A 14,415-nucleotide genomic window follows, 5' to 3' on the forward strand; every position below is an offset into this window, starting at 1 on the left:
GCGTCGGCTAGCTGGTAACGAAAATGAAGTTAAAAATAAAGATTTTCTATATAATAAATATGAGTACTATGGATAGTTACTTTAAACAGCTTCGACAAAACACAACCGCCCTAAAAGCAAGAGTTGAAAAAGTAGAACAGCTAATGTCCGACCTCAAAATACGTAACGAAGAACAAGCAAAGGAGATAACAATGCTCAAGACCATAGCAGCAGAACACACAGAAGACCCAAGTAAGGTACACAAGTTGATCATCGTTAAAAAGAACCTCACAGCTGGTCAGCTTCAAGACATAGTAGACAAGTACGACACAGACAAACACGATCAGGTTAGGCGTTACGAGTCATACAAATATTGGGTTGGAAGAGTTCAGCAGCGAAACATCAAAGCAAGACTTCAGTGTCTTAAAGAAAAGTACCCAAGAATGTCAGTGTTATCAGAAACCAAAGACCCAAACTCAGTCAACCTCCTAAACAAAGTCAAAGAAAAATACAGCTGTGTTGTTTCATATGGTTGTCACGTGGATATTGAAGGAGAAGACGACGATGAGTTTGTTATTGATTTGTTTTTAAGTATAAGAGATTTGTAGAGGTAAAGGTAATAAGTTTTGGTTACAACTGGGGGCCACCAGCACTGGCTCCCTTTCAAACATACAACTTTTATGGTATAATAGCCATAAAAGATAATTAGTTATGCATTAACCCTCTGCTGCAACAGCGAACGCTAAATTCAGCATACTACCTAAATCAGGATTATTATGATATTTTCTTATTATGGCTCTCCAATCTACGTAATGTCTAAATATATATATATAAAATCTATAGATAGGTCTTGATAAGTTGAAATGTTACGCCAATGAACTCTACCTTCGAACTCTGCAATAAATTCTTCTGTTAAATTTTGAGACATTGAAATCATTTCCCAATCTACTTTGTCAGCGTAATCTCTTATAAAGTTTTCTGATAATTGACGAGTTCCAGATATGTACCACCAATTAACTCTATCTGCATGTTCTCGTATAAAGGCTTCAGAGAGTTCGTTTTTGTAAGATATAGCATCAAAATCAACTTTATCTATAAACTCATTAATAAATTCTTCAGATAGCTTTTGGTGATACGATACTTCTTTCCAATCAACTCTATCTGCAAATTCTCTTATAAAGTCTTCTGATAAGTCTTGGCTTCCTGAAATAATCTCCCAATCAACTTTATCAGCTAATTCTCTTATAAACTCTTCCGATAAATTTTTCCATAAACATATTTCAATCAAATTAACTTTCTCCTGATATTTGCGTATGAAGTCTTCTGTAATGTGATCATAGTTATATTCCTCCTCATAATCATCATAGCCTATAGATAGCCATTGTTCATCAGTCAGTGAATCTAATATCTCATCAGACAAGTCCATAACGTTTGCATAGAGAATGTTTTGTATGAGAAATGAGTTCTTTTCTTTAGTGGCTTTCTTGAACAAATGATCTAACATACCTATGGACACGCTAAAATTTATTTTGCCTTTATCATTGTAACCACCAATATCTAAATATTTACATACACAATCAAATATAGGTTTGTAAGATAATATTTCCTTAGCACTAGTCATGTTTGTTTTTATTCTTAGATTTTTAAAATTTATTTCATTTTTGTTGGTTTTCTATATAACAAATATGGAGAAAGATTTTGATTTATTACATGATAGACTTGAACTAATTCATCACGATCTTAAACTCTTAGCAACACTACTAGAGAAGCAAATACTGTTAAAGGAAAAAGAGTTATTAGTAATGCAACAAAAAACATCTGATTTGAGTAGTGATGATGAATATAAATATGGTAGTGATGATTATGATGATGCTGCTGCTGCTGATGATGATGATGAGTAAGCTTACAAAAATGATTCAGTTTTAAATGTGTATATGTGACTTTGATGGGTTAATCCCATGAAAGCCGTGTTCTAATACAACGCGTAATATGTAGACAATAGCAGGGGGTGTACAATGTTAAGCGTTGTACTAGGACAAATGAAAATGAACTGAAATAACCCGGTGAGGAGTACTAACGAAGATTTTCTATATAACAAATAAGATGAGTAATTATAATAAGTTTACTGTAATAGAGTTAAGACGACAATGTAAAGAGAGGGGAATCAGAAGATATTCCCGATTAAGAAAAGCAGAACTGATAGACCTTCTTAAACAACATGATGATGAACAAAGCAGAAGGCAGATTAGAAATGTATTCCCATTTAAACAAGAAGTATTTGAAGAACCAAGAATCAAAGTTGAATCAATACCAATCGATGTAAAACGGCAGAACAATGCATTAAAATCAAGATTAGAAACATGGAGATTTACAACAGATTACAAACCACAAGATCCACTTGAACAATATATTACTGCAACATCTAAAGCTATATCAAACAGATTACAAATTAGCTTAAGTAAACATAGTTCATTGAAAGCTAATCTTTATATAAGTTGTACATATAAGAAAGGTGAAGAAACTGAAAACTTCTATTTTAACACTGAAAACCAGGAAATATATCGATCAAGTAATCTAAAGGAAGAAATAACTAAGATGAAACAAAGATTAAGAACAAGAATGGATGAGTTCCAAGCTAGAGGTTCTGGCTGGGCTCTTATAAACATTAACTTTTTACAACTAGCAATCGTCAAATATACACCATATAGAGGATCAACATACATAGAATTACCTAAACAAATTCAAAACAAAAAGGCAGTAATTAATGTAAAGAATGAAGATGAGAAATGTTTCTTATATTCAATTTGTTCTGCACTATACCCAGTTAATAAAGATCCACAACGACCTTCCAAGTACAAGCAAGCCGTCAAATACTTACAAGAAAAATTAAAAAATATTCATTTTCCTGTAAAACTATGCGATATTCCAAGAGCTGAAAAATTACTTAATATTTCTATAAATGTTTATGCATATGATAAAGACTATTCAATCTATATACTACATCACACACAAAACAAGCAAGAAAATCATGTTAATTTATTATATGTAAAAGAGCAAAATGAAGACCAAGTTAAAACACACTATTGTTGGATTAAGGATTTAAGCAGACTAGTATGTACACAGTTAACTAAAAAGAGAGCTCGAAAATATTTATGTGATAGATGTTTGTTATACTTTTACTCTCAAAACGCTTTAAATAAACATGAGCAAGATTGTTCGTTAAATGAGCCAGTAAAAATAATAATGCCTGAAGAAGGTAAATGTCTTGAATTTAGAAACTACCAATACATAATGAAAATGCCATTTGTGATTTATGCCGATTTTGAATGTTTGTTACATAAAGTTATGGGTTGTAAAGAATGTTATCCGGATGACGAGCCATATACGAAAAAATATCAACAACATAAGCCATCTGGATTTTGTTATTATGTAGTAAAGAGCGATGGAAGTAAAACTAATCCTGTTTTGTATAGAGGTAAGGACGCTGCTAAGAAATTTATAAGACTGTTAACAAAAGAAGCTAAACACATATCGAGCATATACAAACAAAATAACGAATTACCATTAACAAAAAGTCAAAGAAAAGAGTTCAATGAATCTAAATGTTGTTATTACTGTAAGCAGGAGTATACTAAAGAAAATCATAAAGTTAAGCACCACGATCATATAACAGGAAAATTTGTAGCACCTCTATGTAATAACTGCAATTTAAAAGTCAAAGTACCAAAGTTTGTACCAGTGATCATACATAACTTGACAGGATATGACTCACACTTGTTTATAAAAGAGCTTGGATGTAATAAAGAAGAAATAGATCTAATACCTAATAACGAGGAAAGATACATATCATTCAGTAAAAAGGTTGGAACTATTAAATTGAAATTTGTAGATTCATTTAGATTTATGGCTTCTAGTTTAGACAAATTGTCATCGAACTTGAAACGCGAACAAATGATACATACCCAACACTTTTATCCTAATCAAGAACAGTTTCGACTTGTAATAAGAAAAGGTGTTTACCCATACGATTATGTTAACAATTGGGATAGGTTTAGAGAAAGAAAATTGCCGCTAAAGGAAGCATTCTTCAACAAGCTTATGAACACACATATAAGTGATGAGGATTATGAACATGCAAAGAAATTATGGAAAACATTTGACATTAAGAATCTCGGACAATACCATGATTTATATTTGAAAACAGATGTATTATTGTTAGCAGATGTGTTTGAGAACTTTAGAGAAACATGTCTTAAAGCTTATGACCTTGATCCAGCTTGGTATATGACAGCACCAGGTTTAGCTTGGGATGCAATGTTAAAGATGACGAATATAAAGTTAGAATTGTTGTGGGATTATGATATGGTATTAATGGTAGAGAAAGGTATAAGAGGTGGGATTAGTCAATGTTCAAAAAGATATGTGAAAGCAAACAATAAGTATATGGAAGATTACGATAAGAATAAAGAAGATTCTTACTTAATGTATCTAGATGCCAATAACTTGTATGGGTGGGCAATGAGTCAATATTTACCGTATAAGGGATTTAGATGGTTAAGTGAAGATGAAATTGAAGAAATAGATTTCACAAATATACCTGATGATTCTGATACTGGTTATATATTAGAAGTTGATCTTGAATATCCTAAAGAATTGCATGACTATCACAAAGACTATCCACTAGCTCCTCAAAACATATGTCCGCCTGGTTCAAAACAATCAAAGCTATTAAGAACCCTATATGATAAAGAAAAATATGTAATTCACTATCGAAACCTAAAACAATGTTTTTCACTTGGATTAAAACTTAACAAGATACATCGAGTAATAGAGTTCGAACAATCAGATTGGTTAAAGAAATATATTGATTTAAACACGCAGATGAGAACTAGAGCAACAAATGACTTTGAAAAAGACTTCTATAAGCTCATGAACAATTCAGTTTTTGGAAAGACTATGGAGAATATTAGAAAGAGAGTTAATATCAAACTTGTAAGTGATGAGAAAAAATACGAGAAACTTGTAGCAAAACCGAATTATAAGAGTACTACAGTTTTTACGGAAAATTTAGTAGCAGTTCACATGAATAAGGTTAAAGTGCAATTTAACAAACCGATTTATGTTGGTATGTCAATTCTAGATTTGTCAAAATATTTAATGTACGACTTCCATTATAATGTGATGAAGCCAAAATACCAAGACAAAATAGAAGTATGTTATACAGATACTGATAGCTATATATACCATATTCAAACAGAAGATGTGTATGAGGACATGAAAAATTACATTGATTACTTCGACACGAGTGATTACTCTAAAGATAACAGATATAAGATACCACAGGTCAATAAGAAAATACTTGGTAAGATGAAGGATGAGATTAAAGGTACAATAATAGAAGAGTTTGTGGGTTTAAGATCAAAAATGTACTCAATCAGGTTCGAAAAATATAAATGTTGTAAGAAAGCAAAAGGAGTTAAGAAAAATGTTGTAAGTAAAGAACTATCATTTAACGATTATGAAGACTGCTTGTTCAATCAAAAAGAATATTATAAGAAGATGAACTTGATTAGAAGTTATAAGCACGATTTGTAGAGTATAGAAGTAAATAAGTTAGCTTTAAGTTGTGTGGATGATAAGAGATGTGTTTTAAAGGATGGAATCAATACCTTACCATGGGGTCATTATAAGTTAGAAGAATTGTAGTTTTAGATGTAAGTAGTTTTAGATGTAAGTAGTTTTAGATGTAAGCTTTTAGATGTAAGTTTTTTATGATTTTAAATGTCATAAAAGCATATTCAATCTCACTTTAACATTGTAGTTAGGGGAATACTCTGCGCCGTGTAACTTTGATAATTAGCTGGTTCCTTCTGTGCTGGTCAAAAATATTAGAAGGGGGGAAATGTGCCAGAAGTAACCAACCCTAACTACTTCACCTTTCTCAATGTAAGTCTAAATGTTCCAAAAAGTTCCAATTCTTCCATATTAATAACAGATTTAAACAAAAATTGAGCAGTCAGGACTTCGAGGACGCGCTCTTTTGTGTAACACGGGAAATAGACGAAAGAGCACTTGTTTCGCGGACGCGCTTGAACATAACATTACCTCCCTTGACTTTTCATCCCCGAACTCTGTAATTGAGTTTTCTGCTCCTAAACAAATGCATTACGTGTTGATGTGTTCTTTTGGCGGCGAATTGCGACAGCGTGTGGTTGCAACAGCTAGACAAAACTGTTGTGAAAATAGGACAATACAAGGAACAACCACATTCATGTTTCCATAATTTGAGAAATGTATTGTAGGTGAGGGGAAAATCCTATATGTGGCCAATTTCATGAAAAACCTCATTATCCCATTCTTGAAAATTAAGGCCCAAAAATCTCACGAAATGGGATTTTTCCCAAGATTTGGCATCACTGACGACACATCAAATATTTTAAATATTCCAACAATCTACAAATGTAATGGTGAATAGAAACTGAATCGCCCTGGTTTCTATACTCACTTCTGACACCTCAGACGCACATTATCAAACAGCAAACAGAAGAAAAATGAAAAGATGTTCTAAACAAACGCACAAGTTGTGACTTTAAATCACGTTTAGTGACAGCCAACAAGGTACAGATAGTTGACGAAGAAACAAAACCACACAGAATAATTAAACCCTCCGAAAATATATTTTGTTTCTTTCATGCTTCCTAAAGAAACATACAGGGAAAAGAACAAAGAGCCTTTTATTATTAACAGATATTGGTCTCGTCCATAGATATTGATCTTCTGAAGAAACAGTTGGTTTTCTTTGAGTGCTAACTGAATTTTTCTGATTTATGTTATAGCTAACTAAATTACTATCCTGATTCGTGTTCACTACTTACTTATCACCCGCGATTGAAATTTGTCTTTCTTGGAAGAAAGAAAATAAAAACTATACGTCTGAATGTTAGTCTTATATATACTTTTCTCCGCGCAGCCTAGTGGATTTAGAAGAAAACCATCTTTTAGTATGAACTTTGCAATCCATCTAAAGACAAGAGTGTTAATTATTTCCAGGATTTTCATTCGCGCTGAAACTGTATAGCCAATTGACGTTGAAAGTTTGTTGTTCTCTTCCTCTTCATAAATTCATTCTTTGGGAAACAAAGGATTAATTAGAAACGAAACCCGTAAAAACCATGTGCCACTTTACTCAGCCGAAAGAACCTAAGTTCTAAAGCGACGAGATTATGAAGAATCAATAGCAGCATGTTACCGAATGAAATGGTGCTTTAGTGGTTGCATTATATTACTTTCAAAAGTGAAGAAATGTATTCTCAACCTTGACCCTGAAATGCTCAATATTTTCTAAGCAACCTGATATTATTAAAAATCCTACTTACGCATAGTCGATATTACTCTGATTTTTGTATGATAGATTGTGCCGTAGTTATTACTGTGCTCTATTGATCGATTGGCTAATAAATTGAGACAAAATGTTCTTTTCCAACACAATTTTTATATAAGAAGTGATTAGTATAAATGCAATACGACCATCGTTCGAATTAGATACCTTTCCTCTTGCGGAAATCGGTATGATACACGATAATTATAATAGGAACAATGTAAATACCGGTATTTCTTCAACAATTTCCTCAGAAGTTACAATTTTGCCATTCCAAAATGTATAACAAGAAACAAACAAACGAAGTATTATATTTGTCAACAAGACCTTGTGAAATGATTTTCTTACGATTCAGAGGGGTTACAGATGGGAGATTCAATTGATTAGGGGGCAAATAGAGCGCCATAGACATCTTTGGGTGGCACTTTTCTTGTATGCAGGAAAGTGTATTATAATATGAATCTGTGAATGTGTTATACATGTAACGGACACTGTAATTGGGTTATATAGCCTGTTGGTCTGGAAATAAATAAATAAATAAATAAATAAATAAATAATAATAATAATAATAATAATAATAATAATAATAATAATAATAATAATAATAAATAAGTAACACTTTCATTTCGCTTGACTACACTAGAATATATGTTTTCTGGACAGTCGGCGGGTGGATGGCGACACCACAGGACGCCCGTTTCCATTGTCTTTCCTGTAGCATCGTTATTGCTAAGACGATAATAGTGTTCTTTTCAGCAGTGAGTCTATGAGAGACGTGAATCCACAACTCAATGTGGAATCCGAGCTACATAAGGTTTTACCGAGATTCGAACCTTTGTCTTTCCCCTTGAGAGGATAGTAATATAATAGTGAAAATAATTTATACCATCTTCTCAGGTATAAAATTTTACATTTACCATTCGTACCTGTATAACATTGTTTACTAATTGCATTTTAAAATCAAGAATTTGATGAAAGGTTATTGGAGAAAGCTTATCAGTCTCCGGGTTAGGTTAGGGGCACACATTACACCACAAAGATAAGAGATGCCTAGTGTCCATTTTTTTTAAAGAATCCATTCCAAGGTACCCCTCCCAAATTATAGTTCAAAAATCTGGTCCCATAAGTACATCATGTTTGAAGCTTAAGGTACCCTTCTAAATTACACAATACCTAAAAGTACAACATTGTCCCGTCAAAACACCAATCTCAGGATATAAAAAGGTCCCATAGACACTTGCTAAAATAACAAATTATTGCAATCAGGTACCCCTACCTAAACATTTCATCTTGGCGTTTCACATCCAAATTGCCAAAATCATGTTCTTCTTCCAAAGATCAATCTACTTAATCGCTGTCCAAGATGAAACAATAAATCCTTGTCTTAGAAGTCGAAAATCTACCTAATTTGGACTTAAGTACTTTTGACAACTTTGATTTTAAGAACCATCCAAATTATGTAGGCTAGTCCTATTTTTCAAGGGACTACCATAAACTAATGTAGTTTGAATGAATCACAATGTACCCTCATTACTTTTAGTTGTTTTAAGAGACCATTACGAATATTTCAGAGAAGTGACCTTACGACACCGATGCACCTGTCCCAGAAGAATGAAATCATAACTCAGAGTACCAAAACTTTGCAAATTTCGATTTTGGCAATGTCCGTCGTCCTATATTTTCATTCTACAGTAAGTTATAATACAGTTCGAATGAGTCATAACACTCTGCAATTTTTAGTAATTTTAGGTAAGTATATAGGCGAAAATTTCAAACTGATATTAAAACTTTCAGTTTTACTTCCAACGGTTATACTCTGTGGGCTAAAGAAGACGGAAGAACCAATGCACACGCTGTTTGTTAACCCAAAGCTCATTTGCCGCGAACTGGGATCGAATTAGAGATCAAATGCATCAGAGGAGAATTCACTACTACTGAGCCACCGCGGTCAGTGAAATTTACATCAAGGTCTACATCAAGGTACCTATGTTGAGTTATAAAGCTTTAAACTATATATATATATATTATTATTATTATTATTATTATTATTATTATTATTATTATTACTTCTGTAATTCATAAGTCTTTAGCATAAGAAAGAATGCATGTTCTTAAGGTTCTAAGACTTTAATCTCGGGGTCGTAGACCTTGGTTACTACTGCCAAAATATAGCTTGATTATACGAGCCAATACCCAGGATCCAGAGCCATGGCACCTGAAACAGGGGACCAAAGAACATGTCCCTAGATGACGTCATAACATGTGACCAGGTCACATGATTCGAAATAGAGATAAGTGAGATGAAGCGAGTCATACAATTCCTGTCAACCTCCACATTTTTATACGGGCAGTATCGTCCACCATTAAGTAAAGCGCCATTGCAGAGGCGTATTAAGAACCTAATTATAATTTTCTTTATCTTCCTCTTTAAAAATTTACATTTTCTTGTCTAACGAATACAACGTATGTTTTTGATTGTTTTATAATATCTTGTGTGAGTTACTTACGCTAGAAATTCCAAAGCCACTGACAATAGCTTTGGTTCCAGGTGAAACTTCCTCTCCAGGAGAAGGTAATGAAATTGGTTGAATTTCTTTAGAGAAATAAAATGGTTCTTTTACCTATAAGAATAAATTGAACATCTTAAAATACACTCTAAGACAAATTTAAAATTTGAAATTTTGGAACATTCTATTGGAATACATTAAGACTCGAAGAAATAGATCTAATTTCATCCCTTGTTTTGATTTCAGTGTCAACAACTTACTAATACTAATATTTTTAAAGTTTTTTTTTTCCGAAATGTCTACAACGGCTTCAATAACTTTTGTATGCTCGGTGCATGGACTTCCATGCAAAAGAGTTACAACTTTTTGTATGTCACTTAGTCAATGCTTAGTGCTTCATCTGCTAATTGATTATATTGTTAAACGTTTGTAATTTTAAATTAAATATTAGTAGTTTGAATGTTACGTGCAGCACATCTTCTTAATGCCAACGTACGCCGTGACTAGACATTTTCCAGAACAGAAAATGCCACAATACTCTAAACTTTCTTCTCACTATATGTATGCATATATATATATATATATATATATATATATATATATATATATATATATATATATATATATATATTACAAACTTACAAACAGCAATCAATTTAAAGAACTTTGAGTCATGTAAATATAAGTTACTGAAATTTGCCTTCGATCATCTGCACAACCTCAATATAATGAAAATTACATTACTTTTGTATATAATAATAAAATAGGTATCTTTAGTTTAAATTAAAACAGAGAGTATAAAGTGTCATTAGTGTTATAAGTAAATAGACTATATGAACTATGAAATTACCAATAACTACGAGATATATACTTGAAAATTTCGAAGAGAACGAGACAAATCTTATGAGCAGTGGTCGAAGTGAGACGGTATGCGGTGATATACCATACCGTCCTTTGTTTTTCAGTGATCAAGGTATACCATCAGTGGAAAGTAAATTATAAAATGCCTTTAACAAATCCATTTTTATACACAGTAACTGATGAATTGCTTTACACGTAAAAGAATTCATTTCTTATGTAAAAATAATTTCTAAGTTGAGAACACCGACATTTTTGTTATCTTTTCCCTACCTTTTGTTTTTAAAATGAGATGCCTTTAAAGAAATTCATCTAAACGGCGTGACATCTTGGCATTTGAAGGCGGTGCTCCAAGTTCCTTTTAAATGCTGCTAGCAAGTGAGTGGCCTGTGGTATTGCCACGTTTATTTTGTACACATCCATGTCTATCCCCTGCCACGTGATCGCGCTGTATTTCCTCTGTTTAATCATAGCCACACCCCTTTACCACTTGGCAACGTCGCTTCAGAGCTTGCGTTTTATTCGTTTAGCTGAAATGCCAAGATGTTTGTCACAGGCTTTAGTTTACATTTTGATGTGCCATAATGATTTTTTTCTTTCTTATCTCTGTGAGTGTGTGTGTGTCTTCTTGTCTTATGCATATAAATGTCATGTTTTGATCATGGGTGAATTTAGAGGTTGTCTGTTGTGAGGAGGCGGATCTTCTGGCGGTTTGAAATACCCCTCAGTCAAGTAGGGGATCCGGGAATATTCCCCAAGGAAGTTGTTAATATAAGAGCTCGGTACTTGAGCATTTTCGTGTATAATTCTCTATAATACAGCATAAGGAAATTTTTATTTTTTCAGAAAAAAGTTGGCAGGGGATCACGGTCTTTCCATGTAACCCCTGTAACTACAGAGAAGCTCTCCAATGGCTTTTAGTCAACATATAAATAGAAGTGAAATCTTTTATTCAGCATACCCTTACTGTACTTCAATATTTAGATAGCCGGTATGTCGAGTCAAAATCGTAATAAAACATGCCGTCTCTGCCTTTTTTCCACTTATGAGTATTTTGTGATAAATAAAGTAATGGCTCAAATTGAAATATCTTGCAATGAAGCTCAAGGTATTGGAAGTTGGTAAAGTTATATGCTGAAATACAAGTTTCTTGAATAAATAAGTTTCTTTACATCTTTCGATATTAGACACGTAGAAATAGGTATCGATCGTGGACATAATTAGTAATTTACCTTCTCTCTTTACATAATTGTTGCAATTATCTTGCTCATTAACATAGTAAAAATCCTCATTGATTCCACTTGTATTAAGACCGCTATATTATGAAAATGGCGAACCAAACAGTAGTTTCATCTGGTTTCGGGTTAGGGGGCGCGGTGGCTCAGTGGTAGAGCGTTCACCTCTGGTGCTTGGGGTCCCGGGTTCGATCCCAGCCCCCGTCAAGTGAACTTTGTGGTGGACAAACACCATGCTCGTGGGTTTTCTCGGGGTTCTCCCGTTTCCTCCCACTTTCTTCATTCCACCATTTCACTCATATCTCATTATCACCGTCTCCTTTAGCCTAACCGGCATAACCGTGGGACGTAAAACTTAAAGATTTCATTTTTTTTTTTTTTTTTTTTTTTTTTTGGTTTCGGGTTAATCTCTCAGAAACGGCTACTTTGCGAAGAAAATTATCTCGACCAATTTGAAAGAGCAAAAATGTCATATTAAATCCATCTTAGTAAGAGTTACAATTCCTCAGAAATAATGGTCAATTTTTAGAAAATTATATTAATATACCTTATAATTGTCGGTTATATTGGGATGTTGACATACTTTCAAAATTAATGGAATGATTCACCTCCAAATTCTTTTTATTACGATAGTTAAGACACTTCTTGCTTCTTGTTGATTGGTGAAATGTTCGTTGTTTTTCCCTCGAACTGTCTTTACTACCAAAGCTACCCATTCTTTGTGGTCCGTCAATTTAAAGTAAATATGCAAATGTTCTTCAAAATATTCGTACGGGTCTGTCGCTAACATTGGCTCTGTGCTCAAAATGAGTTAAGAAGCTCGAACAATAACTCTTTTTTATATTTTTTAAAAAAAGGAAACGAAAAGGAAACACGGTCACAAAGCTCGAAAATGACATCTAAGTGACATAGTATTAATGATCACACCAGAGTTAATATTCAAATGATATATTTAATATTCTCTATTAAAGTTAATACATTACTTTCAGGCAAACTCTCCTCGAAAATTTCTTGACGGCACAGCATCCGACCCCTTGGGAATTTCCTGAATATGGTAATGATTCATAAAAGAGAATTCCACTATACGTTTCTTTCACAATCGCTAATCACGAGCATATTTGAAATTGTTTAGAGTCAACCTTGCGATCAAAATAAGAAAGCGCTGTTGGATCGGTGAGGGTTATATTTGATTTGAAACGAAGTGTAAAATCACTCTTGAATAAAATATAACTACAAATTTAGTTGAAGTATGAGTGGATAAGTGCCTGATGTAAGTCATTCATTTATCTTCGTCTAATGAGAAAAAACATTTTAGTATGAGGTTATTTGGACCTGATACCATATACTGTAGCTAGCTGGTAAAACTAAAAACAAAAATACTCCTTTTCCGTCTTTCTATCTATAAAACACATTCGTTATAACTATGAGATTCATTTACTCTTCAAATCTTGCAGTGTTTTGTAAGGAAATTTGTTTTCTACAATGTTTAAAATTTCGTTTATTTCGTATTGAAAATTATAACTTTCCTTAAGCTATATATTATGTCAAATGCAAAGTATATGTCAGGGTATTCAAATGTTATTCAGATTACGGAGATTTTAGTTTATACTGTACTATGACGATCAGAAATGCTTTTACATTGCCTTGCAGAATATGTGACCACGACTTACATCTAGGAAAAGTAGTTTCCACTGGAATATGTGTTATGTTTGTTTATATATTGACTAGAGAATGATGGAGCAAGTTTAAGTAGTTAGAACTCGATTCGCAGCATCGTTGCGATATCATCCCTGAGAAAAATTTGGATCTTCAGTTTCTCGATTTCTTATCTGATACTTTAACTACAGTACAAACACTACAATATGTATTAGAGGTTGATTTAGACATTTTAATTTTGAATGAGGTAGACATTTTAATTTTGAAAATAGACTCTGTAGTCTATCTGTCAGAATATTCATCTCCAAAGATGAGGTAGATAAAAGAGAAAGAAAGAGAGATAACGTCTGCAATATCTGTAATATCTATTCGATTACGAAGCAATTATACTCGATTCACAAGGTAAGTAAGGGACGAGCAGGAAGATCTAGAAATCGAAAATTTTAAAAACTTCCTATAGCACGAATATGGTTAAATTGCTAATGCAATTTCTTTCTTATCTTAATTTTAATATACTTAGTCTTCTCGAGCATCCTTACGTCTCCATATAGAATTACAAGATAAAGAAAACATGATTACTCCAATACTTAAATCACAAAAATATTTTGCCTTTCGCAATCAGGACTTGAACCTCCAACCTTTTCATTATGAATTCAGCATTCTACCGCTCTGCTAAATACAACTCTTTTACCTCATTTCAAAAATTTCGAACCTGGGTGCAGTAGTAATGAAATCAACGAAGACTTAAATATGAGAAACACAACTTTAAAGTTTTCCCATATGTTCTGACAATATTTTTACA

General features: G+C 32.9%; 1 protein-coding gene across 2 annotated transcripts in view; it reads right to left on the reverse strand.

Annotated features, from left to right (window-relative positions):
• Positions 1–14,415, reverse strand: part of LOC145668026 (trypsin-1-like) — a 103,483-nt gene that overhangs the window by 26,255 nt on the left and 62,813 nt on the right. Inside the window, exon 5 of one of the 2 annotated variants that reach the window (XM_081735494.1) lies at positions 9,865–9,978. The exons of the other annotated variant lie outside the window; for it this stretch is intronic. Coding sequence (XP_081591620.1) covers positions 9,865–9,978 — 114 coding nt within the window. The remainder of the gene's footprint in view (positions 1–9,864; positions 9,979–14,415) is intronic. 2 annotated transcript variants of the gene reach the window in all.

The sequence above is a fragment of the Thermobia domestica genome, chromosome 13 (genome assembly GCF_964235325.1).
Source record: "Thermobia domestica chromosome 13, izTheDome1.hap1.1, whole genome shotgun sequence".
In the NCBI taxonomy this organism is placed as follows: domain Eukaryota; kingdom Metazoa; phylum Arthropoda; class Insecta; order Zygentoma; family Lepismatidae; genus Thermobia; species Thermobia domestica.